This window comes from Lipotes vexillifer, unplaced genomic scaffold (genome assembly GCF_000442215.2).
Source record: "Lipotes vexillifer unplaced genomic scaffold, Lipotes_vexillifer_v1.1 scaffold219, whole genome shotgun sequence".
Lineage (NCBI taxonomy): Eukaryota > Metazoa > Chordata > Mammalia > Artiodactyla > Lipotidae > Lipotes > Lipotes vexillifer.
Window position 1 is genome coordinate 76,166 of NW_006769244.1, and position 25,536 is coordinate 101,701.

The 25,536-nt window shown below is 43.5% G+C and overlaps 1 protein-coding gene across 1 annotated transcript in view; it reads left to right on the forward strand.

Moving 5' to 3' along the window:
- Nucleotides 1–25,536, forward strand: part of TBC1D9 (TBC1 domain family member 9) — a 113,943-nt gene that overhangs the window by 56,269 nt on the left and 32,138 nt on the right. Inside the window, 8 exon segments of the mRNA XM_007445522.1 lie at nt 2,313–2,431; nt 9,573–9,801; nt 10,222–10,483; nt 12,266–12,473; nt 17,897–18,103; nt 18,995–19,165; nt 19,787–19,937; nt 23,652–23,866. Of these exon segments, the coding sequence (XP_007445584.1) occupies nt 2,313–2,431; nt 9,573–9,801; nt 10,222–10,483; nt 12,266–12,473; nt 17,897–18,103; nt 18,995–19,165; nt 19,787–19,937; nt 23,652–23,866 (1,562 nt within the window).

Below are 25,536 nucleotides of genomic sequence, written 5' to 3' on the forward strand. Positions count from 1 at the left end.
GTGTGTGTGTGTGTGTGTGTGTGTGTGTGTGTGTTGGGGGGTGATGGGGGGTGGGCCTGTATGAATAAGCACAAAAAAAACTGAAGGCAGTGTGTGCAAAGGTGAGGGCACACCTGGTCTGCCCTGGATCTTGCAGCCGATGGGCTTTTCTGTCCAGGATAACCAAGGAACAGTGAGGTTGACTTGTGGTTAGATTCCACCACCAGTATAACAGGGACTCCAAGGTCAAGTACCTGGTATGATCACCTGGTAAAGGGCAGCACATGGTGGGATACCAGTCAACAGCCAGACTGCCCTGGCTGAGCTAAGGGATGTGTGCAAACTGGCCTCTGGAAGGCACATCTGTGATCAACATAGGCAGGGGCGAGGAGAAGCAAAATCAGAGGCTGGGAATTGTGCCCAGTAGGTCTGCAGAAATCCTGCAGTCCCTTGGGTAGCTGGAAGTGCCTCTGTCCTGAGGTGTGAACATCTGACTGTTGCCAGTAGGTACAGATGGGACGGCGGTTGGAGGGCACGTGGCTGGCATTCACTCTGGACTGGGCTCTGTATCACAGCCAGTCACAGCTGGTGATGGGAGTGACCTGTTTACAGACAAGGAAGGGTGCAATATGCTTTAGAAAATTTTCCAATCCCTATTTAAAATTTTAAAGTCTAAAATGTTTAAAGCTCTCTGGCTGACTCATTCCCTAAATATTCCAAATGGGCATTGTACTTTGCATCTGAACGCTGTTTTCTACTTTCCAAAGTGTATCTATAGACATTATTCCGTGTGATTTTTTTTTTTTACAACATTGCTCTGATACGAGTAAGGGGTTGGGTATTTTTATCTGTCTCCATGTTACATGTAAACAGTTTGAGACAGAGAGAGATGAAGCAAACTGTCTAAAGGCACCCAACTGGCTGGTGGCAGAGAGGGAGGGGAACCCAGGTATCCTGAGTTCTACCTCTTGCCATGACAACGTAGTAGTGAGTCATTGATTGCTTTTCCATGTGGTTGACTATATGGCCCCGAAAGAGTGAGCCATGGAAAGTGCCCGTGAAGAGCTCCAGACAATCTCTTCTTTTGTGTTTCCGTAGGGCTGCCTCTCCCCTCAGAAATTTGCTCTTCACCCTCTACAAAAGCATTCCATGTAGGCAATTTTTGGTGCTTAGGCTTAAAGTGAAAGAAAATGAACGTGGGTTTGGTTTGGTTTGGTTTGGTTTTGCCTTTCCTCGATCAGCGGATCTGAAACCCCTCAAGCCTGCCTCTTATTCTCCAAGGGATTTTAGTTCTGTCCCTCACAGATCTGAGTATCATTGTGGACACATTTGTATCTTCGACCTTTCCCAGTCAGGAACGAGAGTGAGATTCTGAGATATTTTGAATTGCTGGTGACAAAGGACAGAGAGACGCCATTTTTAAGAAATCAATTAAAAGATAACTTGGAAATCTAAGGAGACATCTGAAGGGGTGAATCATTCTTTAATTCTGAATTTATGTATATGATATGGATGATTTCTAACACACTGTTCTGCTGCAGGGTCACTAATGATCCCAGAGCAAGAAAAAAAAAATTTAAAAAGGAAGGCAGTTTATTACAGTCTTGACAAACACGTTGTGTTGGCATCCCTGTTATGCCCTGCGTTTGTGAGTAGAGAGCAGGGCGCCAGGTTATCTATGCTACGAGGCTGAGGTTGTTTCAGTTTGGAAGTTGCCAGGCGAGGTGACTTATGCTTCTGCTTTCTGATTTGGATGGAGGCTATGAGGATGACCTCATCCCGTTACAATTCAGGGCAACAGTGCTGGTGAGAGCCGGGCTGCTATTCCCTAGCGATAGTCCATTTTCACATCTCATTCATAATTGAAAGGAGTGAGGATCATTTTTTGCCCATTATAGGAGGTGGTTACATCAGCTCTCCAGTGACATACCAGAGCCCTCATATTGTTGCAACTTAACAGCTGTAACCTAGTAGCCTACAAGATCTGTGTTACCCTGAAAAGTGCAGGTCCTCGGGGGAGAAAAGGGGATAGATAGGGCTAAATCCAGAAAGTGAACAGGAGAAACGTTGCTGCCTTCTACTCTGAAAGACTGTCCAAAAAGTTTCTGGACTCACCTGATCAGACGTGACCATAACACAGTACTTAATCTTTGGGTTTCTACATCCTTCAGCATCTTCTGTGTGTCCCTTCTGAAGGAGAGAAAGCATTTGGAGGCAGAGCTGTTGGGAACAGTATTCTCCTTCCATGGCACTGCGCATGGATGAAGTGAGCCTGGCTTTTAAAGTATCTTTTACTTGCTGACATTTATTATTATCGTTTTACATTCGTACAGGTGGTTCCAGAAAAGAAATCACCGAACACTGGGAATGGCTTGAGCAGAATCTGCTGCAGACACTTTCCATCTTTGAAAATGAGAACGATATCACCACATTTGTGAGAGGAAAAATACAGGTAGTGGTTTATTAACATGGAATCTTTTTTAAAAAAAAACCAAACTTTTCACTGGAAAGAATTTCAAACACAGAAAAGTTGCAAAACTAAAAATTGTATAAAACACACCTGTAGACCCTTTACCCATATTCCCCTGTTGTTAACAATTTATCCCGTTTACTTTATTATTTGTAGGCTCCATTACTCTATTTTAGAGGAATTTCCTCCAGATGCTTCAGTGTATATTTCTAAGAACAGGGCTCTTCTATTAAATAACAAACACAGTGTTAACAACAGTTATCGCCTGCAGTAAATTTAATATGAATACTATAATAGTTGGCAAATATTCCAATTTTGTTAAATGACCCAATAATGTCATGTATAACATTTTTTCCATTCCAGTGCAAGATCCAGTCTAGGAAGCTACTGGATTAGTTTTTTGTCTCCTTCAGTCTGGATCATTCAATTGCCTTTCTTTGTCTTTTATGACATTACTGTTTCTAAGTGTATGGTCGTTTTTTTAATAGGACATTTTTCATTTGGGGTTTTGTCAGATGTCCCTGCATGATTTGCTTCAGATTATGCATTTATGGATGCGACACTTCATAAGTGATCCTGTGTCCTTTCCAGAGTGTCTTTTCTGAAGGCACGTGACACCTGTCCACCACCCATTGGTGATATAAACCCAGCAAAGTGCTAGCCAATTTCTCCCCTGTAGAGTTACTAATTTTACCCTTGCAATTTTCTGTAGGAAGACACTTTAAGGTTCCAGAAATATCCTGCTTTTTATCAACATTTCTCCCTTGCTTTAGCATCCATCAGTGATTTTTTGTTGTTGAACCAATCTTTGTTGTGATGGTTTATAAAATGACGATTTTCCAACTCCAGTGTTCCCTCACATTTACTAGTTGGCACTTCCACTCTAAGCAAGAGCCCTCCCTCTATTTACCTTTTTATCTATTTATTATTGATATGGACTTGTGGCTTCCTGTGTTTTTCAGTAGCTTCTGTTTCATTGCTGGGCTTATTTTGGTACTCACCCTCTCCCAGATTTGGCTAGAGCCCCTATCAATTGCCTCCTTTTCTAACTAAGATAAAATACTGAAACATTCATTATATATTTTTAATTATTTATTTATTTATTTATTTATTATTTTTTACTGCATTGGGTCTTCATTGCTGTGCGCAGGCTTTCTCTAGTTGCGGCAAGGAGGGGCTACTCTTTCTTGCAGTGCGTGGGCTTCTCATTGTGGTGGCTTCTCTTGTTGCGGAGCATGGGCTCTAGGCATGTGGGCTTCAGTAGTTGTGGCTCGTGGGCTCAGTAGTTGTGGCTCTCGGGCTTAGTTGCTCGGTGGCATGTGGAATCTTCCCAGACAAGGGCTCGAACCCGTGTCCCCTGCATTGGCAGGCGGATTCTTAACCGCTGTGCCACCAGGGAAGCCCTGAAACATTCATTATTAAGCATAAGTTTAAGTTTATATACTTTTGGCCTCTTAATTTTATATGGTACAGAAAGGCTAAAGATATCTGGATCTTTTTTTGCCACACTAAAAAAAAAAAAAAATTACCTCCTTTGTCCTTATGACTTGCTCCCACTACGCTTTTGAGCGCTTCCTACCCTGGTCTAACAGTGTGTTCCAGACTCATCTGGTACCTTCCCTGTCCCAGGCCTGGAATCAGCCATTTGTTTCAGTTTGCTTGCCATTTTAGGCTCTTTCTTCTTCCTGACGTTGAGAGTTTAATTTTTTTTTTTTTTTTGAATACAGAAGATATTAACATGCTTCCAAAAGTCAAAATTCCTCAAAAAGTGTTACCTCCTCCTGCATCCTTGCTACCCTTCTTCCCCCAACCCCTCGTAGTTAACCAGTCTCATTGCTATTCTGGCTTATCCTTCCTGTGTTTCTTTTTGTAAAAATAGGCCAAATATATGTATTTTTCTTATTTCTCTTCAATTCTTATACATAAGCCTCCCTGTATATATGCTCCTCTGCATTTGCCTTTTTTTTTTTTTTTTTTTTTTTCCGACTGTGTTGGGTCTTCATTGCTGCGCGCGGGCTTTCTCTAGTTGTGGCGAGCGGGGGCTCGGAAGCACGGGCTTCTCATTGTGGTGGCTTCTCTCGTTGGGGAGCACGGGCTCTAGGTGCTTGGGCTTCAGTAGTTGTGGCATGTGGGCTCAGTAGTTGTGGCTCGCGGGCTGTAGAGCACAGGCTCAGTAGTTGTGACGCATGGGCTCTAGCTGCTCCGTGCCACGCTTGTTTTAGTATTGTTTTAATTTGTATTTATCTAATTTATGAGTGAAGTTAAACATCTTTTCTTATGTTTAAGGGCTGTTTTTATAACCCTGTTTGTAGACTGTTCATGTCTTTTACCTATTTTTCTCTGAGACTTTGGTCTTATTTTTCTTTAACTTTTAAAAGTTCTTGGGACTTCCCTGGTGGTCCAGTGGCTAAGACTCTGCGCTCCCGGTGCAGGGGCCCAGGTTTGATCCCAGGTCGGGGAACTGGATCCCGCATACCACAACTAGGAACCTGCATGCCGCAGCTGAAGATCCTGCACTCGGCAATGAGGATCGCATGTGCCGCAGCTAAGACCCAGTGCAGCCAAATAAATATATACATATTTTTTAAAGTTCTTTTTTTTTTGCGGTATGTGGGCCTCTCACTGTTGTGCCCTCTCCCGTTGTGGAGCGCAGGCTCAACGGCCATGGCTCACGGGCCCAGCCTTTCCGCGGCATGTGGGATCTTCCCGGACCGGGGCACGAACCCATGTCCCCTGCATCAGCAGGCAGACTCTCAACCACTGCGTCACCAGGGAAGCCCGTAAAAGTTATTTTTATACAAAGCCTGTTAGCCCTGTATCAATGATATATGTTTGTCATTTGACTTGGCTCATGATAATTTCCGCCAGGCAAAGTTTAAATTTTTATTTGGTCAAAATCATCAATTCTTTCTATTATAGCATCTGGATGTTCAGTCATAGAAGCCTTTCTTTAAATCTAGGTTAAGGAGAAATTCTAGGAAGTGATCCAACAGTGTTTTTCATTAAAATTCTACAGACTGATCAATTTTTATTTTATTTCTTCTACTTTACTAAATTTTTTTTTCTTTTTTTATTTGCGGTACGCGGGCCTCTCACTGTTGCGGCCTCTCCCGTTGCGGAGCACAGGCTCCGGACGTGCAGGGTCAGCGGCCATGGCTTACGGGCCCAGCCGCTCCGCAGCACGTGGGATCTTCCCGGACTGGGGCACGAACCCGCGTCCCCTGCATCGGCAGGCGGACTCTCAACCAGTGCGCCACCAGGGAAGCCCCCCCAACTGCTACTTCTTATTAGTGGTTCTCATTCAGTCCCTTTCATCTATTCATTTATTTATTTCTTCTTTTCATTCTTACATATTTTGGGCTCCCCGTCTGAAGGCACTGATAACTTTGAAGTGTCGCATAGGCTGTAGATGTGTGTGCCAACTGGGAAGGGTGTTTCCACCCCTCTTCTCTCTGAAGTGGCTTCTTCTGCTCCCCACCCAGAGGTCCAGTGCCCTCATTGCTGCCTCCTGGCTGTCTACAGTTCCGTAGGATAGCACGCTACGAAAGCCTGCTCACTCTCAAAGCAGCCGAGGTCCAAAATGGGTCTCCCCCGGCCTCCATCAAAGCCAACATCTCTATTCTCTCAGTGGAGTAGCACCAAAAGTAATTAGAGGAAACAGCCTTACCTTAGATACTCTCAGGGAAGTACATTGCTACTACCGATGCCAGCCATTCAGTCCTCCCATATGACAGAAGAACAGGAGTCAGCAACTTGGTACTTAGCTTTCGAAGTTAGGTTTGCTAACTCAAACAATTTTAGACTTAGAAATCTGTGACTCTGCAGGACACAATAAAGACTAAGATATGGCCCCTTAAGATACCTGCTAATTTGGAAAGAAAACATATACCCTTATAAACTTTTTCTAAAATTTTGTTTATTTAATTTATTTATTCTTGGCTGCATTGGCTCTTCGTTGCCGCGTGCGGGCCTTCTACTTGCGGTGAGCGGGGGCTACTCTTTGTTGCGGTGCACGGGCTTCTCATTGCCGTGGCTTCTCTTGTTGCAGAGCATGGGCTCTAGGCGCGCAGGCTTCAGTAGTTGTGGCTCGCCGGCTTTAGAGCGCAGGCTCAGTAGTTGTGGCGCACGGGCTTAGTTGCCCTGTGGCATGTGGGATCTTCCCGGACCAGGGCTGACACCTCTGTCCCCTGCACTGGCAGGCAGATTCTTAACTACTGCACCACCAGGGAAGCCCTACCCTTTTAATAATCTTTTATTAAATGTCTTTTAGTTGCTAGGTACTGGTGGTAAAAACTGTTCGACGCATTATATTTGTTTTTGAAATGTATATTTAGTGGTCGAGGGACATATAAACAAAATACTTTCAGCCAGCGTATAAAGAGAACACAGAGATGAGAATGCAAGTCCTCATTTGGGATTGGGTTAGTTTCACAGAGGATATTTACACTGAGCCTGGATAGGTTGATTTGGGCAGATCAAGAAAGGGGTTTTATGGCATGAGATGCAGATTGGACTTTTTCCCTCTTACACTGATAACCTGTGGACACTTTAAAGGTGGGAATGCGTGTAGCCATACAAAATATATCACAGTGTGGAAAGATGCCTGATGGCATGCCAGTTGCGAAGCCATTGTGATAATTCCTGGACTATGTAAAGGGGCTAAATTTGGCTACTTATTAGAAGAATAGGCTGGAAACTTGTCTTGGGTTGTGTTTGCTGTTGTAGTTGTTTACATAGTCTGTTTTTTTACTAGAATTGAATGGTGTTGGAGATAATGGAAGACTAAAGCCCTCCTTCCCCTCCCTCCCACCATCACTCCTTAGTACCACAACTGCTGGCAACTAGGGTGGAAGGTCTGGCAGTGAAAATAAAATTCAGGACGTTATATGTATTGAAAAATAAATTTCAATACATCAGGCAGAGAGAATCAAAAGTACTTAATGTGGGGAAGGACCGTCATAGCTGGGAGAAGCATTCATAAGGAGGTGGGAATTAGACCAGACTTTGAGACTAGGTAGGATTAGTGAAACAGACAACAGTCTGATTCTAGATTTTAGGCACTCAGAATGGCAGGTCCACAGGCAAGAAGGTAGAAAAGCAGAAAAATGACACATTCAGGCCCTGAGTGTGCCTTAGGCTGACTAAGGCAGAAGAAAACAATTGGGAATCTTGTCAGATGTAGTACAGTGAAAGCAAAGGTTGCAGTGTTGGTTGGATCAACAACGTGCATGGTATAGAATTTTAGATTTTATATGGTGATTATAGGGAAACAGAATTTTGATAATAAGAATTTTGTAGTTTTTTAATAAGTTTTAGGGAGATAAATTTATAGGGAGTATCCAGCATATACTGGGAGCGTAAGAGCCCAGAGGCAGGAATTCTACGTATGAGGCAATTTCAGTTTTCTATCCTGGGAATACAGAGGGCTCAGTCATGTCAAGGAGAACCTGAGAAGTTGCCCAAATTCACACAGACATGCAGTGACACCTTTGGGATTGAAACCCAAGACTTTCATGCTCAAAAGCTCATGCTTTTCTAGCTACCTTGTGATCAGAGAAAATGGAGATGAGGTGAGAGGTTTTGGTGATTACAAAGTCAAGGTGGAATTCCAAGGAGCGTTTTCTGTCAAGGGATATAGGTAGGAGCCATTTTTCAGGGAATTATGAAGGAACTGGGTAACAATGAAACAGCCTCTCAAGCTACTATAGTGATTAAATAGTAGATTAAGCCAGTCACATGCCGTGTATATATTTTATTTCCTGTGCAACTGACTAAGGGTTGTGTGTCTACTCTAATTTTTGCTCCAATATTCACCCCATTTCTGCTCAAATGGGGGCTTGTTCCTTTTATCTATGTTGCCTGATGTTATTCATGGCCCTGAGACAGTGGGTCTGTGGCCAGTGTCAGTTAGTGGCATGTGTTTTGGTCTTTCTTCCTCTCTTTCCATTCGTGATGAAATGTCGCTGAGTTTTTGTTTTTTTATTTATTTGGCTGCTCTGCCGCACGCAGGATCTAGCTCCCTGACCAGGGATCAAACTCAGGCCCCCTGCATTGGGAGCGTGAAGTCTTAACCACTGGGGCACCAGGGAAGTCCCCAATGTCAGTCTTTTATTTATTTGTTTATTTTTAAAATATTTATTTATTTATTTATTTATTTATTTATTTATTTATTTATTGGCTGTGTCGGGTCTTAGTTGCTTAGTTGTAGCACACAGGATCTTTCGTTGCGGCACGAGGGCTCCAGAATGCATGGGCTCAGTAGTTGCAGCGTGCGGGCTTAATTGTCCTGCAGCATGTGGGATCTTAGCTCCCTGACCAGGGATCGAACCTGAGTCCCCTGCATTGGAAGGCGGATCCTTTTTTTAAATTTTATTTTATTTATTTTATTTTTAGCTGTGTTGGGTCTTCGTTGTTGTGTGCGGGCTTTCTTGAGTTGCAGCAAGCAGGGGCTACTCTTCGTTGCAGTGCAAGGGCTTCTCATTGCGGTGGCTTCTCTTGTTGTGGAGCACAGGCTCTAGGTGTGCGGGCTTCAGCAGTTGTGGCTCGCAGGCTCTAGAGCACAGGCTCAGTAGTTGTAGCACACGGGCTTAGTTGCTCTGCGACATGTGGGATCTTCCCAGACCGGGGCTCAAACCCATGTCCCCTGCATTGGCAGGAGGATTCTTAACCACTGTGCCAGCAGGGAAGCCCTGGAAGGTGGATTCTTAACCCCTGGACCACTGGGGAAGCCCCTCATTGAGTTTTTGAGAAAGGCAGACGTTGGTTGACCTTTGGGATAAGTCCATCATGATAAGCTAGGACAAGTAGTAGAACCAGCAAAATCTTTTCATCTCCTCATTTGTAAAAGAAAACTATGGGCTTCATTTTAAGTGAACTTAAAAAAATGATTAGTACCAATAAACAGATATTAAAATCTATATTGCTCTTTGGAAATCTTTTAGTACATAAATGGTGCTTGTTAATTGGCTTAGAATTGGGGAGTTGGCTTTGAAAATAATTCAGTTTTTTTAAACTCTAGCCTTAGAAATTTTTTGTTCCGTTCCAGTTATGTACAAGATACGGGAAAAAGCAGCTCTAGTCATAGTGATACCAGTTGTGTGTTTTGTGCTTTATCGCTCCTTAGGGCATCATTGCAGAGTATAACAAAATCAATGATGTGAAGGAAGATGACGACACAGAGAAGTTCAAGGAAGCCATTGTGAAGTTCCATCGGCTGTTTGGAATGCCTGAGGAAGAGAAGCTCGTCAACTATTACTCTTGCAGCTACTGGAAGGGGAAGGTTCCCCGACAGGGTTGGATGTACCTTAGTATTAACCACCTTTGCTTTTATTCTTTTCTGATGGGAAGGGAAGGTGAGTTCTCTAGAATTTCAGAGGGAAGCTTTTGAAAGTCTACTGAGGTTTGCCTGCCCTGAACGCATAAACCACATCCAAACATCAACAATAATAAATCTGTAGTTGTAATTGAGCCAGCACTATTTTGTGATGACTTAACAGTTGAATTCAATCATTTTTGGCTCAACAGTTGTGACGAAATTGGTTTTGAAGGCATAATTCATTTAGTAGACATGGACTTAAATCCGTAATAATTGTAACTCAGAATTTTTGTGGTCCAGGTTTGTCTGTTAAAACTAACAAACAGAACAATGATAAACATGGGCATATAAACTCAAAGGAGGTCAGTGAAATTGGGGGGCAGGGTTGTTAGTTTCCAGTATCTCGAAAGGATTTTGAGCAGCTGTGTGTTGACCCAGCATTGTTCCCTGTGCTCAGCCAAGCTGGTTATCCGGTGGGTGGACATCACTCAGCTCGAGAAGAACGCCACGCTGCTTCTGCCTGACGTGATCAAAGTGAGCACAAGGTCCAGCGAACATTTCTTCTCCGTATTCCTCAACATCAATGAGACCTTCAAGTTAATGGAGCAGCTCGCCAACATCGCCATGAGGCAACTCTTAGACAATGAGGGGTTTGAACAAGATCGATCCCTGCCTAAACTGAAAAAGAAATCTCCTAAAAAAGTGTCTGCTCTAAAACGGTAGGTGTCAGAGACTTAGAGTCTTTTACAGATTTTAGGAACAAGAAACACATCTCTTCCTTTATGAAAGTTAACCTTTTCTGAACAACTTCAAGGGTTCAGAACAGTTTTCCAGGTATAGATACAAAACTGAAAAAGACTACGTAAGGCACTCCCAGTTCATTAAGCGAGGCAGACACGACCAGCTCCAGTACAATGGGATGGGACCTCTTCTGTTCCTATGAGCAGAGCACCATGAGCACACACATGGGGAGATGGGCAGAGTGTGTAGGAAAGACCTCTCAGCGGAGCTGCTTGGAGCTGGGCCCTCAAGACATAGTAGACATTACTCATTCAGGGTCAGTAGGATGGATATTTCAGGCAGAGGGAGTAACATGACGGGAGAAGCAAAAGGGAAAAGCACAGAGGGAGGTTAGTCCATAACACGTGTGAAAGGTGGCTGGGCCTGAGATGAAGCGAGGCGGCACAGAGGCCTGGAAGTCTGGATCTGGGCTAGAGAGAAGGCGAGGGGAAAAGCTGATGCTCTAAAGTGTGATGGTATGGATGGAATTACCCCTAACTGAGGTGGGGATGACGGAAGGAAGAGCTTGTCCAGGGGATTATGAGGGCTCAGTTTTGATCGTGTTGAGTTGAGTTGCCTGCAGGACATCAAACTGGAATTGGCAATCGTTGCCGTACAGCTGGTACCTGACAAGAAGTCGCTGCAATTAAAACACCTTTGGTGATTTGAGACATGTTTTGATAGCGTAACAAGAGGATGGGTTACTGCAGTGGGTTGAATAGCACGTGAAGTGAAAGGCAAGGCAAGGGGATTAGGACAGTACGGACTGCTTTTTCAGGAAATTCAATGGTAAAGGAGGGGGCTTGCTCATTTTAGAATGAAAAAGATTTGACCAGAGGATGGTATGAAGCAGGCAGATGGGAAGAGTTTGTTGGTGAGGGGTAAGTGCAGGGACAGAAGGGAGCATGGAGATAAAGCTAGAAGAAAATGAATAATTTAAAAAGTGACATCTCATAGGACATGGAAAAGGATGCTTATGTGTGCTGATACATCTCCCTTTGAAACAGGGAAAGGAAGTAGGATGAGGTGAGGATGGAGTTGGTTTTGGAGATAGGAGGGAGGTAATTAGAGGGCCTGTCTTTGCCCTGTGAAGCCAGAAACTGGATCGTCAGGGGGCTGAAGTTGCATAAAAGCTTGAGCAAAGAGGTTTAAATAACTGCCATGTGATGAACAGGAAAAAGGAACTCATTAGGGAAAAGATCATAGTTACCTGAGGACCCAGATAAGGTTAGATACTCTGGTTGTCCTGGAGGTGGGTCGTTCCTGTGTTTTGGGCAGTTTTATTGTCTACTCAATGTGGACAGTGCCAGTCAGCAGATTCATGTGGCTTGCGTGTATTTGCATTAGGTCGTTCTTAAAAGATAAGGCCCCAAGAGTGGCTCTGGATGAGTCATGGATAAATGTAATCATCTCTTAAGAAATTACTGTATTCTTTTAGAAAGAGAATTATTTCCTGTCCAGGCCTTGTTTTCCTAAGATCCTTTGACATTCACAGATACTGATTGCAAAATGGCTACACAAGGGACCTAAATATATTAAAATAATTTCATTATGCTTTTGGGTCATAGTTTGGAGTTAATGCCAGTAGGAAGCCAACAAGGTAGGAATAAGTCTCACAAGATGGAGGAGGGGAAAGATGGGCTGGGGAACCTCCATTGCCGCATCATTTAGAGGTACTGAAACTTATTTGTGTGGGGTGAGTTAATTTTGTTGCTTTCCAGCGATCTGGATGCCAGAGCAAAGAGTGAGAGATACCGTGCACTTTTCCGGCTGCCCAAAGATGAAAAATTAGATGGCCACACAGACTGCACCCTCTGGACTCCATTCAACAAAATGCACATTTTGGGTCAGATGTTTGTGTCCACAAACTACATCTGCTTTACCAGCAAGGAGGAAAACCTGTGCAGCCTCATTATCCCACTCCGAGAGGTAAGTGGCAGGTGAAAATGGAACTTTTAGGGTATTTAAAGAGTTTTACTGGTAATACTTTTCTGTGTATCTTTTACCAGCCGTGGGTTGGCTTTTAAAACCATAGGTGAATGTTCATAATTCTTTGGTGGAATCTGCCACTCTTTTTTTTATCTGCGGTACGCGGCCTCTCATTGTTGTGGCCTCTCCCGTTGCGGAGCACAGGCTCCGGACGCCCAGGCTCAGCGGCCATGGCTCACGGGTCCAGCTGCTCCGCGGCATGTGGGATCTTCCCGGACCGGGGCACGAACCCGCGTCACCTGCATCGACAGGCGGACTCTCAACCACTGCACCACCAGGGAAGCCCTGCCACTCTTTTATTTGTTGTCATTGCTCTAAGTGACCGTGGGACCTGCGAGATATTTTCTTCCAGAGACAGCCTGGTATTTTAAAATGTAGATTTCATTCTTGTTCAGGTAAGGTGAGGCCAACAGAGCAGGAGATGACTGTCGTTGAAAAGATTGCTTGCTATACTCAAAGACTCCATGCCGTGGGGACCACGCAGGGAAGCACCAGGGTGAGTCAGCAGGCAGAGAAGCTGGGGAAAACATGAGCAAGAGCCTTTATTGTGGTTTCCATGGGAAGAAACAGGCGAGGCAGGGTACGCAGGCTTAGGATTGGCGAGCTGAATAATTTTGGCAGGCTCCAGGGCAGAGGGCCTATCCCTAGTTGTCTGGTACCTGGCCCTGGGGTGATGAGGGCAGGTGAATGTGGCCCTGAGTGTGAGAGCAGATACAGGAGGTCACTGGGGTATGGGCTTGGATTGGCTGGTTTGCCTATGAAAGGCCTGCTCACAGGTGAGTCCTTTACTATCTCCAGGAGTTGGCTAACTCTGGGTCAAAAAAGGCCCCAAGATGTGAAAACATCAAATACAGAAGCTAGAAAATGTAGTTACCACACCTGACTCACAGCCTGAGCAGCTTGGTCTTCAGAGGAGACAGTCTACGTTGTGAATCAGAAAGCCAAGTGTTCAGATCTGTCCCGTTTGTCGATTCCTTGCATTAGAACCACTGGGACCGCTGGCCACAGTGGCAGATTCCTGAGCCCACCCCAGATCTTCTGGATCGCTGCAAGTTTTGGAGTCTGTATTTTCATAGAGTGCCAGGCTGATGCCCATAGACAGTGAAGACTAAGCAACATTCTTATTGTATCTGAGGTGGAGGTGCGTTCTGTCGTGTCCTCACAGTGATAGATTATTCTGGTACTTGTATGGAAGCCTTGCTGTTTGGGGTTGAGAAGCAACTCAAAGTTAGGATGTCAAGGGCTGGCAGACCCACAGTTTCTGACCTGGTAACTTTCAACTTACTCTGGTCCTTTTCTAGAAATTAAGACGGTTAGAAGCTTTGGCTATTTAATCAAGATTGACCCTTTATTAAGATTTTCTATAGTAAAAGATTCAAGTTTCCTTCTGCCTTCTTTTCTTTTTTTTTTTTAACAAAATCATTTATGTAAGCAAATTTTGTTTGTTTTTTTCTTGTTTCAAAAATATTGTATCATTATCACAGAAAATTAGTAAAAATACAAATAAAAAGAAAACACAATTCAGTCCTAATCCCACCCTTCAAAGATAACCATGTTGACATTCTGCTGTACAGCTTTTCAGGCTTTCTATACATTGCTGTGTATATGTCATTTATATTATTTAGATATAAAACATAAAGAATTTTTATTTTTTTTCTTAATTCCCTTAACAGTGGGTGTACACTAAACTTTTCCCCATATCATAAAATATTCTTTTACCATGTAACTTTTAGTGACTGCATATTATTCCATTAATGGATATGTATAATTTATTTCTTCTTTTTAGGTTACCTGTGCTTGGACCTTTGCATTGTTTTTAGTTTTCTCCCAATCATATGTATAATTTTCCTTAAGTGATAAGTTCCTAGAAGTTTAATTGGTGGATCAAAAAGAATGCAAAATGTTAAGCAATTGAAAAATCTAGTTCTCCTTCTTATAGGGTGAACTAACTGGTATTATAACACATTTGGAGGCCAGGAATTGTTGGGAGTGAATTCTGAGATGGATAATTCATCAGGACTTACAATTGGCTCTGAAAGGCATTTCATGACTTTTTCCAGCAAACTTTGTCTTAGGGAGTTACTAAATTGTGTGTGTGTGTGTGTGTGTGTGTGTGTGTGTGTGTGTGGTGTAGTTGACATAACATATTAGTTTCAGGTGAACAAAGTAGTGATTTGATATTTGTATATATTATAGAATGATCACCACGATAAGTCCAGTTAACATCTATCACCGAGGCTGCTACTAAAAATTTTCTTCATCAAGTACTACCTGAACATAGTAAAGCAGAGTGACCTGGACTGGCTACGGAAACCCATCCTGGGATTAAGAATGTACCGTGAATGTGTCATTTATGAATCTGAGTGAATCATCACTCTATTTATCCAGAGAGAACTCAGGAGCAGAGAGGGGCTGGGAGCTGCTGTCCAGATGTCTTCTCTCCTGTTCCCCACCTCCCAGTTTGGTCCAGGCGCTCTGTGTACATTTTAGTGTGATTTATAATAGGATGGTGAGAGTTCAGGGGAATTGAGAGAATAGTGGTTCATGTCCTCAGCCCATCTTCTGCTTGCTAGTTTTCCCCAGCAGGCGGTAGGGCAAAGATTATTCAGTCATATTTCAGGGTAAGTTAGAAGAGTGACAATGGTAGAGGTAGCATTTAAAAATAAAGCTTGTTGGGCTTCCCTGGTGGCGCAGTGGGTGAGAATCCGCCTGCCGATGCAGGGGACACGGGTTCGTGCCCCGGTCTGGGGAGATCCCACGTGCCGCGGAGCGGCTGGGCCCGTGAGCCCTGGCCGCTGAGCCTGCACGTCCGGAGCCTGTGCTCCGCAACAGGAGAGGCCACAATAGTGAGAGGCCCGCGTACCGCAAAGTAAATAAATAAATAAATAAATAAATAAGCATGTTGTGGTTGGAGGATGCAGCTTTAAAGAAATGCTCAATGAGACAGCAGTGCCCTGTCCTTTAACCTGATGAATCGTTGAGGTATATTCATGGTAAATCCTGAACCTCGACTAATGGAAGAAGCAAAGGACTTAATGTAATTTTTATTACCTCTAGGTATGATAATGACAGAAAAACACTAGGACGAGGCTCCCACCCTCCATCCAGGTCTGTTTGAGTAGAGGTGGTGTCTCTGTGAACTGAGTTAAGCTGATTGATGAGCAGGACCCTCCATGGGAACACTGCATCCTCCTTGGAATGGCTACTTTTAGGATTGTGTAGACTAGGAATTGTTGTTTTACTTAACTTTTTATAAATAAGTAGAAATATTGACTGGAGATTGTTAATATATATTCTACATACAGACTTAAGGTAGACCAAACGATACATGTTAAATGTTTACACAGAATCATATTGCTGTAGATTTTATAGAAATTACTGAGGCAGCAAAGGAGGAGGATAAAGTGAACTGATCAGGGTCCTCATTAGAGATTCCAGATAAAGTCTCTCTTTTCTTTCAATTATAAATTGCCTTGTAAGTGTTCCATATGACACACCAAGATCTGATTAAATTTGATCTATTTTATAACCCAAGTTGGTAACGAAAATGTGTCTCATTATTCTGTAGAATATTCGGATATAGCTGTTGCCCGTTCCTGGTGGCACAAAGCTTATGGGGTAGAATTCTACTAGAACTCACTTGCCAGTGAAAAATAGGTTGTAACCCGTGGGAACCTTCCTAGGTTTTCTGACGGAGCTTTCTTGCCGTCTCTGTATTCATGATCCTGCTAGATACAGGACTTTACACTTTGACTCCATCACGATGCACGTGATGTCTGAGTTTTAGGCAGAGAACTTGAACCCTTTCATTCTCTTGACATCTGTCATTTAATCTCAGATGCCTGGTGACTAAAAGAATCAAAAAATCTACAGAGAGAAAAGGAAGTTTTTATCAGTCTTTTAAAATAAGCAGTGTTTAACACATGTCTGAAGTGTCATGGGAAAATCCTTTTCATGATAAAGAAGTTGGGTTTTTTTTCCCCAATTTCTCTAGCTTCTTTTGCATTGAGGGAAAAAAACACTTTTATGTGCAACTCCAGGTATCTCGGAGATTCCTTTAAAAAAAGTGTAAGTATATATCTAACTTGTACATATTTATGAAGTCTGAGAACAGAAGACAGGTCCTGCAGTTTTTCCCTTTATGGACCCCAGTAATATCTGTTTGCATTTGGGACCATGCAACTTTTTAGGCAATTCCAAGAAGTTCCTTAGCCTTGAAGGGGAGAAAAGTTTTTAAAGTTCTGCTTGGGAGGAAATGTATTTCACATGAAAATGCTGATGAACAGGTTGAGGTTGAACCTGTCTAGACTGCTTACATGTGGAAATGAAGAAGGGAAAGAAACGTGTAACTCTACAGAGTCAGAGCTGCTGCAAATAAACCATTTATCTAGGGCTGGCCTTGAGATTTTCTTCCTAATGTGCTAAAGAAAAAAGTTGTAATGCATTTATCCTAGTTTCCAGTTGATGAAAATCCTATTATAAGCCACCAAATATATGTCGTCATTTCAAAGCTAAAACACATGCCCCTCTTTCCTACTTTTTTCCTGACGTGGTAGACTTACTTCACCACACATGCTATGCATGCGCGCGCGCGCACACACACACACACACACACACACACACACACACACACACACACACACACACACAGTCAGCCAATGCAGATAGGGTTGCAGTTAAGCTGTTTACATCATGTCTGTTCAGAATCGAGCCTTTAAAACTTTAAAGTGGCAAGAGGTGAAGGATGCAAGCCCTGGAGTCTAAATGAGACGCTTGAAGGATTGGTGGTGTTTTGAAAGCCATCCCCACATTAAGCTGGTAAAAGGGCCCAGTGTCATCGGTTGCTTCTGTCTCTTACAGATGAAGCAACAGCTAGGAGTCCTCCCTCTTATGGTTCCATTAAATTTTAATGAAAATCAAAGAATTCCTTTACAACAAGGTTTCTCAACCTTGGCACTATTGGCATCTTGAGCCGGACTTTGTTGGGGGTGGGCTGTCCTGGGTCCTGTGCACTGCAGGATGTTTAGCAGCATCCCTTCCTCTACCTATGAGATGCCAGTGGTACCCTCCACTTGTGACTACTAGAAGTGCCTCTGGATGTTGCCAAATGTCTCCTGGGGGGCAAAAATCCCTCTCGATTTATAACTACTAATTTAGAAAGACCAGTAAGATTCCAGCTCCAGTTTGATTTGTTATGAGCTGTTTTATTTTATTGGAACAGGGCTAAAGAATCTCAACTTGCCTCAAAATAGAGGAGGTTTCTACAGAGATTTAAGAGTGTTGTGTTCTTTTCAGTGCTACTCAGAGGTTGCTGTCGGATAATCCCTGGAAAATAATACTATTGGTGTCCTGTTTCTTTTCAGGTGACGATTGTAGAAAAGGCAGACAGCTCCAGCGTGCTCCCCAGTCCTTTATCCATCAGCACCAAGAACAGGATGACCTTTCTGTTTGCCAATTTGAGAGATAGAGACTTTCTAGTGCAAAGGATCTCTGATTTCCTGCAACAGACGACCTCCAAAATATACTCGGACAAAGAGTTTGCAGGAAGCTACAACAGTTCAGATGATGAGGTCTGTGGAAGGCACCTGCAGGTGTTTTGGTTCATCTTCTTACTCTTCCCCGGGGGCGTTCACCTCCCTGTCTGTTAGTTTGATCTTGAAGCTTTGCAGCTGTGCTAAGATGAACCACCTACTCTGATGTCCAGAGCAGTATCTCATTTAAATCTCATGGAGTTTATGTTTGGGATCATAGGGCCGGACAGAATCTTAGAGATCATCTGGTCTAACCCTCTTCTTTCACTGTTGAAAGCATTATTAAGTAATTTGTCCTGGCTACATAGCAAGTGACTCTGGTCTATATAAGTGACCTTGTTGGGAATGGTACAGAGGTCACTCAAAACTGAAATACAACATCATTATGATGATTTTATGATGATAAAATACGAATTGTATCCCTACTGAATTAAGCCCTAGACATCCAAAGAACTGGAGCCCTGAAAGATATGTAATTAGCTCAAGTGAGAGAGCAACTTACTAGCAGCGAAAATACATGGCAAAAATGGTGAGCTCATGAGTAACATGCCTGCCCCCGTCTTCCTGCTCCAAGCTTTAGTAGGCATTTCTGAGGCACCAGAAGCTAGAGAGGAGGTGAGGGAGGTGATCCCATTAGCAACTGATTCAACCACATCATGCTTTGCATGCATACTAATCAGAGAGACACGTGGCCAACCAGTTTGTTGTAAAAATGCATCTAAAATATTTTGGGCATTGAAGCTCTGTGGCCCATGACGCCATCTAATCCCCATCAAAGTGCTGGCTTGCTGCCTTTCTCCTATTTTGTCACGTCACAAGAAACCTCTTAGGAACCATGACGTAGCTATTGGTGTCTGTCCAGAGGACGCTGAAAAAGTAGATTCTGTAGCCAAAATGGTTCCAGCATCTTTTTGCTCTCTGCATCGGCAGGTGTATTCTCGGCCCAGCAGCCTCGTTTCCTCCAGTCCCCAGAGAAGCACGAGCTCTGATGCTGACGGTGAGCGCCAGTTTAACCTCAATGGCAACAGCGTCCCCACGGCCACACAGACCCTGATGACCATGTATCGGCGGCGGTCTCCCGAGGAGTTCAACCCGAAATTGGTGGGTGCCGCCTGCTCTTGCCCGGAGCTTTCTATATTAGAACAATAACGTTTAAAAAATCTTTTTAAATAAAAGTAAACTCATCAACATGTCAATAGATATTTTCCTACAAGTAAAGGATATTTTGTTGAAGAAACACAAATGACATATAAATATAACATATAATGACATGGTTATATGTCATTGGGTTTCAGAGCGGCCTCATCGTGGAAGGAGATGGGTTATAGGGGGTACAGCTGACCTTTTTTGGTCTTGTTTTTAACTATTGTGTAAGTCAGCCAACAAATAAGTACGTAATGTCTCAGGCCACGTTTAAAAAGCATCCACTGTTTCACTTGGAGGTATAGACATAAAGCCATAAATATCATTTGCATTCTGCTGACTCATCTCAGGTAGGTACAATTCTGACTCTAGGACAGAAAATTTCGTGGCAGATCCACGGGCATACATGTGTCATATCTGGCAAGGACTCGAGAAAATCTGAGTTCTCTGTTCTCATGAATTCTGTCCAGAACTTAACTGCTCCATTCACCAGGGAAAGTGTTCTGACCTTCCATCGAACTTGTCCTAACCATTGTGGAAGTACGTTGGGATGTAGTGATGCTTCATTATCCCTTTCAGGCTAAAGAGTTTTTGAAAGAGCAAGCCTGGAAGATTCACTTTGCTGAGTACGGGCAAGGGATTTGCATGTACCGCACGGAAAAGACACGGGACCTGGTGCTGAAGGGCGTACCCGAGAGCATGCGCGGGGAGCTCTGGCTGCTGCTCTCAGGTATGGCCGGGCTCGGGGTAGGAGCTGGGGACCCCGGGGCTGCCCTTCCACCTTCCATCGTGCATCAGGGCTCTTTCAAATATGTAACCCCCTGATTCAGTGCTAGATCGCAGTTCCTTGCCAGTGTTGAATTCCCTCAGTAAAAATACGGGACACATATTCAGCAGACCAGATGTTGAAGACACCATCCCTCGAGTCCTCATAACCTCTTCTGTTCCTTCACTAACTCTATTTAGGATAAAACGGAGACTGAAGAAAAAGAGTGTAACTCTTTGTGATTCTTGAAGTGCTTTTTCTCCTTTCCCAGCTGTGTCAGCTTCATTGAGGATGTTTAAGTGTGGCACTCCGTCAGAGTCTTCATTGGGATGGGGGAGAGGGTGGAAATGAAGGAATAGACGAAGCTTCTCCTTGATTTTTGCCACCTCTTGAATTTGCTGGTTATCACTGGAGACCGGGAAGAGGCCAGAATCAGCCCTGGGAACGAAAGCCTTCCTGGATCATAGTCTCCAAGCTGGAGATGCCGGGAAGGACAGAAGGGGACGTGTCCTGGACCCATGGGAAAGCTGTGTCCATCCTCACTGGCCCGCTGCCAGGCTCATGCCCAAATACAACACTGTCAGGTTAAACCTTTGAGCCCTGCTACAGAAGCCAGAGGTCCTTCGGGCTAAGCCCATCCTTCCTTCCAGACTAAGCATCCGGTGTATGCCAGGGATCTATTCTGTCACAAACATCAGAGCATTTCTTTGGGTGTCACCAGTCTTTAATATATAAATCAGTTACTTTATCTGGTTAGAAGCTTGAAATGTAATCGTCTTAAATAGGCCCATGTGAAAAATTTTATTTTAATGTGAGGTGATCTGACACAAGTACTATTATCAAAACCTTTTATTTAAAAAATGACATTAAAATTAAAAGCATAGTTACCAGACTTATAAGAAAACCTTTGGAAAAAAAAACACCTGTAGCTCTTTCTAAAAGTGGATATAAATGGCAGTTGCCTATAATGAGATATATTATGTCTCAGAAGTAGGGGGATAGAATCCTGAAAAATAATTGGTTTTATCTGTTTCATGTAAAACTAGTTTGTTCTATCCTCATTTACACGTCTTGTTTTTCATTTGCCTTACATAGAGCAGCCATAGCTCCTCATTTAGAAACCCAAATTTGAGTCAAATCATTTCTAGTTACCAGTCCAGCCCAAGAAGATCCTTACCATCCAGTCTGCTGTCTTTCTTGTGTGTGGCGAACAGGTCACCTTGACAACCTGATTCAGATCACTGACAGAGTAAACAAAAAATTCCATTTTCATTTTATTCAAATTGGAAGTTATTTACAGCCACATTTTAGATGAAAATGAAACACATTAGCTGCCGGGGAAACAGCATATGACAGTCCACAGCCTTGTTATAGAGACACATTCAGAGTTAGACCCAGCGTTTTCTTTAACTGTGATGGGCTATGTGAGGCCAAAGGATGATGCGGTCTACACACCATCTCTGTTGGGTAGAGAACTGAGCCCATATTTCCACCCAGTGCACAGGGCGTGGGGTTCATATGGAGGCCAGCCCACCCATGGGGAGAGCCCAGCCCCCAGCAGGGGAGCCCTGCCTGAGTCCTGCCCTGCTTCCCATAACTCTTAGGACCACTGTACCAGGGCCTGGCTCTGTACCCACTAAAGTGAGGTGCAGGCCAGATGGCAAGAAATCCTTGCAAATCTCCCTTGAGAAGAGAGCCAAAGCCAATGTTAAGTTGCCGTCAACCAGACTGCCTTTCCAGGGCAAGTGTGAGTGATGAGGCTGGCTCTCTGGGTGACCACCTGTGGCAAGGACTGGGTCAGCCCAGGGGTCTAATTTCTAATCAGTGAAACACAAATCAGTTTGCCCTGTCATTAAATACGTGTGTGTGTGTGTGTATATAGTGTGTGTATATAGTGTGTGTGTATATATATATATATACATATATATATATTCATTATATAATGTACATATATGTATGTGTTTTTTTTGTTTTTTTTTTGTTTTTTTTTTTTTGCGGTACGCGGGCCTCTCACTGTTGCGGCCTCTCCCGTTGCGGAGCACAGGCTCCGGACGCGCAGGCTCAGCGGCCATGGCTCACGAACCCAGCCGCTCCGCGGCATGTGGGATCTTCCCGGACCGGGGCACGAACCCATGTCCTCTGCATCGGCAGGCGGACTCTCAACCACTGTGCCACCAGGGAAGCCCTGTATGTGTATTTTTATCTGTATATATTTATGTATATGTGTGTATGTATATATAATTTATACTTACGTAAATTATATTTAACTAGATTTAGATTCAAATGTTTGCATCCAGAGTTTTTCTGCCTTTAAGAATCATAAAATGCAAATATCTCAAAGCAGTGATTCTCACCCACCTCTCCATCGTCATCCCCAGCACTGAGGAACTCCCCTCCATAGCAGTGGCTCATCACTGCCAGGAATACCCTCCCTGCCCCCTGCAATTCTAAAAATCCTCCATGTGTCCTAATACCTCCTCCTACCCTTCAGTATGGCTGTTTGTGAGCCCTTCAAAGCTTATGCTTTAGCAAACAGTTTTCAAACTTATTTTGAGAAGCAGACCCTCCTTTTTCAAGTGAAATCCTAAGGAAAACCCCAATAAAATACAAGCAAAGCTGCTTGGTTGAGGGAGGGCAGAGGCGGGGGAGGCCTCAGTTCGGCTTTCTCTGCCCACCTCCCTTTTTTTCTCTGAGCAGCCCCTCAGGATTGTCTGTGGAAGTTCCTTGGAACACAGTTTTTAGGTTGGAAACCTCTATCTTAGGGAGGTTTTTCTTTTTTAAATTCATCATTATTACTTTTGTTATTGAAGTGTAGTTGACTGTGTTAGTTTCAGGTATACAGCATAGAGATTCAGTTATCTTTTTTCCGATTTTTTTCATTAAGGTTATTACAAGGTATTGAATGTAGTTCCCTGTACTCTACAGTAAATCCTTGTTGCTTATTAATTTTATGTATAGTAGTTTGTTAATCCCATCCTCTTAATTTATCCCTTCCCCATTCCCTCTCCCCTTTGGTAACCATAGGTTTGTTTTCTGTGTCTGTGAGTCTGTTTCTGTATTGCATATACATTCATTTGTATTATTTTTTAGATTCCACATATAAGTGATATCATATAGTATAGGGAGGTATTTGTTTTTTTTTTTAATTTATTTTTGACTGTGTTGGGTCTTCGTTGCTGCATGCGGGCTTTTCTCTAGTTGCAGCGAGCGGGGGCTACTCTTTGTTGCAGTGCGTGGGCTTCTTATTGTGGTGGCTTCTCTTATTGTGGAGCATGGGCTCTAGGCAGGCAGGCTTCAGTAGTTGTGGCTCATGGGCTCAGTAGTTGTGGCGCACAGGCTTAGTTGCTCCACAGCATGTGGGATCTTCCCAGACCAGGGCTCAAACCCGTGTCCCCTGCATTGGCAGGCGGATTCTCAACCACTGCGCCACCAGGGAAGCCCCTGTAGGGAGGTTTTTAAACAGCCGCTTACTATGGAGTGAGAAGAGGGTAGGAGGACAGAAGTGAATTTACAATCTGGCCGTGATTGCAACAGACACGTCATCATGGGATTTCATAATTATCTCGCAAGTGTCCTTTGAGGGGAAGGAAGGTGAAGAGTCTGGATCAGTCAGCTGTGGTCACAGTCCAAGGGCGGGGCTTCCACTTTCTGATGTGGCGTCTGTTGGGTATTTCCCAGGTGCTATCAACGAGAAGGCCACGCATCCCGGGTACTATGAAGACCTCGTGGAGAAGTCCATGGGGAAGTACAACCTCGCCACGGAGGAGATTGAGAGGGACCTGCACCGCTCCCTCCCAGAGCACCCAGCTTTCCAGAACGAAATGGGCATCGCTGCTCTGAGGAGAGTCTTAACGGCTTATGCTTTTCGAAATCCTAACATAGGGTATTGCCAGGTGAATGTCACAGAGGGGTGAGACTTTAAAAAAATGTTTCGTTAGCCAGTAAGTAATGAGAAAGGCGTTATGGTTAAGAGAACTATTACTGCACCAGGGTCTCTCGACCTTGGTACTGTTGACATTGTGGACTGAATAATTTTTTGTGTGGGACGGTCCTGTGCTTTGTAGGATGTTTAATAACAATCCTGTTGAATAACACGTTTAATAGCATCTACCCACTAAACGCCAGTAGAGCTCCCCAACTGTGACAACTAAAATGTCTGTAGACGTTGATAAATGTCTCTCAGAGAGCGAAATCTCCCTGAGCTGAGAACCACTGCACTGAGGTTCTCAGCCAGGGGAAAAGAGTGCCCTTTCTGGATCCACCACCGTCTGGTGACCTAGGTGGTCACTAGCTGTTCCTGAGCATGCCTGGGCACCAGGTTCCCACAGGACTCTTGCTCTGCATCTCCTAAGCAACTAACGTCCTTGAGAGTGTAACTTTTATATGCTATGGTTATATTTTAAGGCACTTCAAAATAAATGCTTAATTCAGTATAAAAAAAATGTTGCCCATATACCCACTACAATGATCTCTTATACTAGGTACAGATACCACAATTTGGGAAGCTCCTAGATAATGTCCTTAGTTTTAAAGGCCACATACATACTCAGAGAGACCTTCCCTGACCATCTAGCTAAAAGATAAAGCAGGCTTAATTCCTTTACACCTCTACAGAAACATACACACTCACACAGAGCACAGGTCTCCCTGTACCACATTTTATCTTTTTGATAGCACTTAATTTAAATATACATCCAAATTGATTAATCAACCTTTACGTCTTTATTCTATCTCTCTGACCCCAGCATTTATGCCCTGTGAGACTTGTAACCACTGTGTCCCCCCTTCCCCAATATTTAGTCCAGAGCCTGTTACCAAGTAGACCTTCAAAAGAACTTACCTTGACTGAATGACTAAGGCACTAACCATGACCATGATCGTGGGCTAGGCAGGTTAATTCTCAAGTAGAATTTGACTAATTTCACTTGGGAAGCTATTGAGTAAGGCTTACAAGAAAGAGCCTATTAGACCAAAATTCCTTTTTTTTTTTTTAAATTAATTTATTTTTGGCTGAATTGGGTCTTCATTGCTGTGCACGGGCTCAGTAGTTGTGGTGCACAGGCTTAGTTTGCCCCACGGCATGTGGGATCTTCCCGGACCAGGGCTCAAACCCGTGTCCCCCGCATTGGCAGGTGGATTCTTAACCAGTGCGCCACCAGGGAAGTCCCCCAGATTCCTTTTTTGACATTTATATTGTTAAAGCCTGATGAACACTTACTGGTTTCTAGAAGATCAAAAGAAGTACAGGAGTGAGTTCCCTTCTAATATAATAGAGTTCATGTTTGTCTTTTGATCTTCCTCTTTTTAATTAAGAGGACATTAAAGTAGTTGAGCCTTGAGTGGTTGTGAGCTATCTGATAATATCTTTTAATAAAGTAGGTTACTTTAGAATAAAATCCCTGTTACTTATCACTGCCATCCTTATCCAGATGGAAATAATGGGCGAGGACTCCAACTTTGAAAGGTTTCATTGTTCCCCGAGGAGAGCCTCAAGCCATGTTTACTTGGTTTAGACACAATTATGGAAGATTAAAAAGGAAATAGTTACCTCTCTGAATTAAGG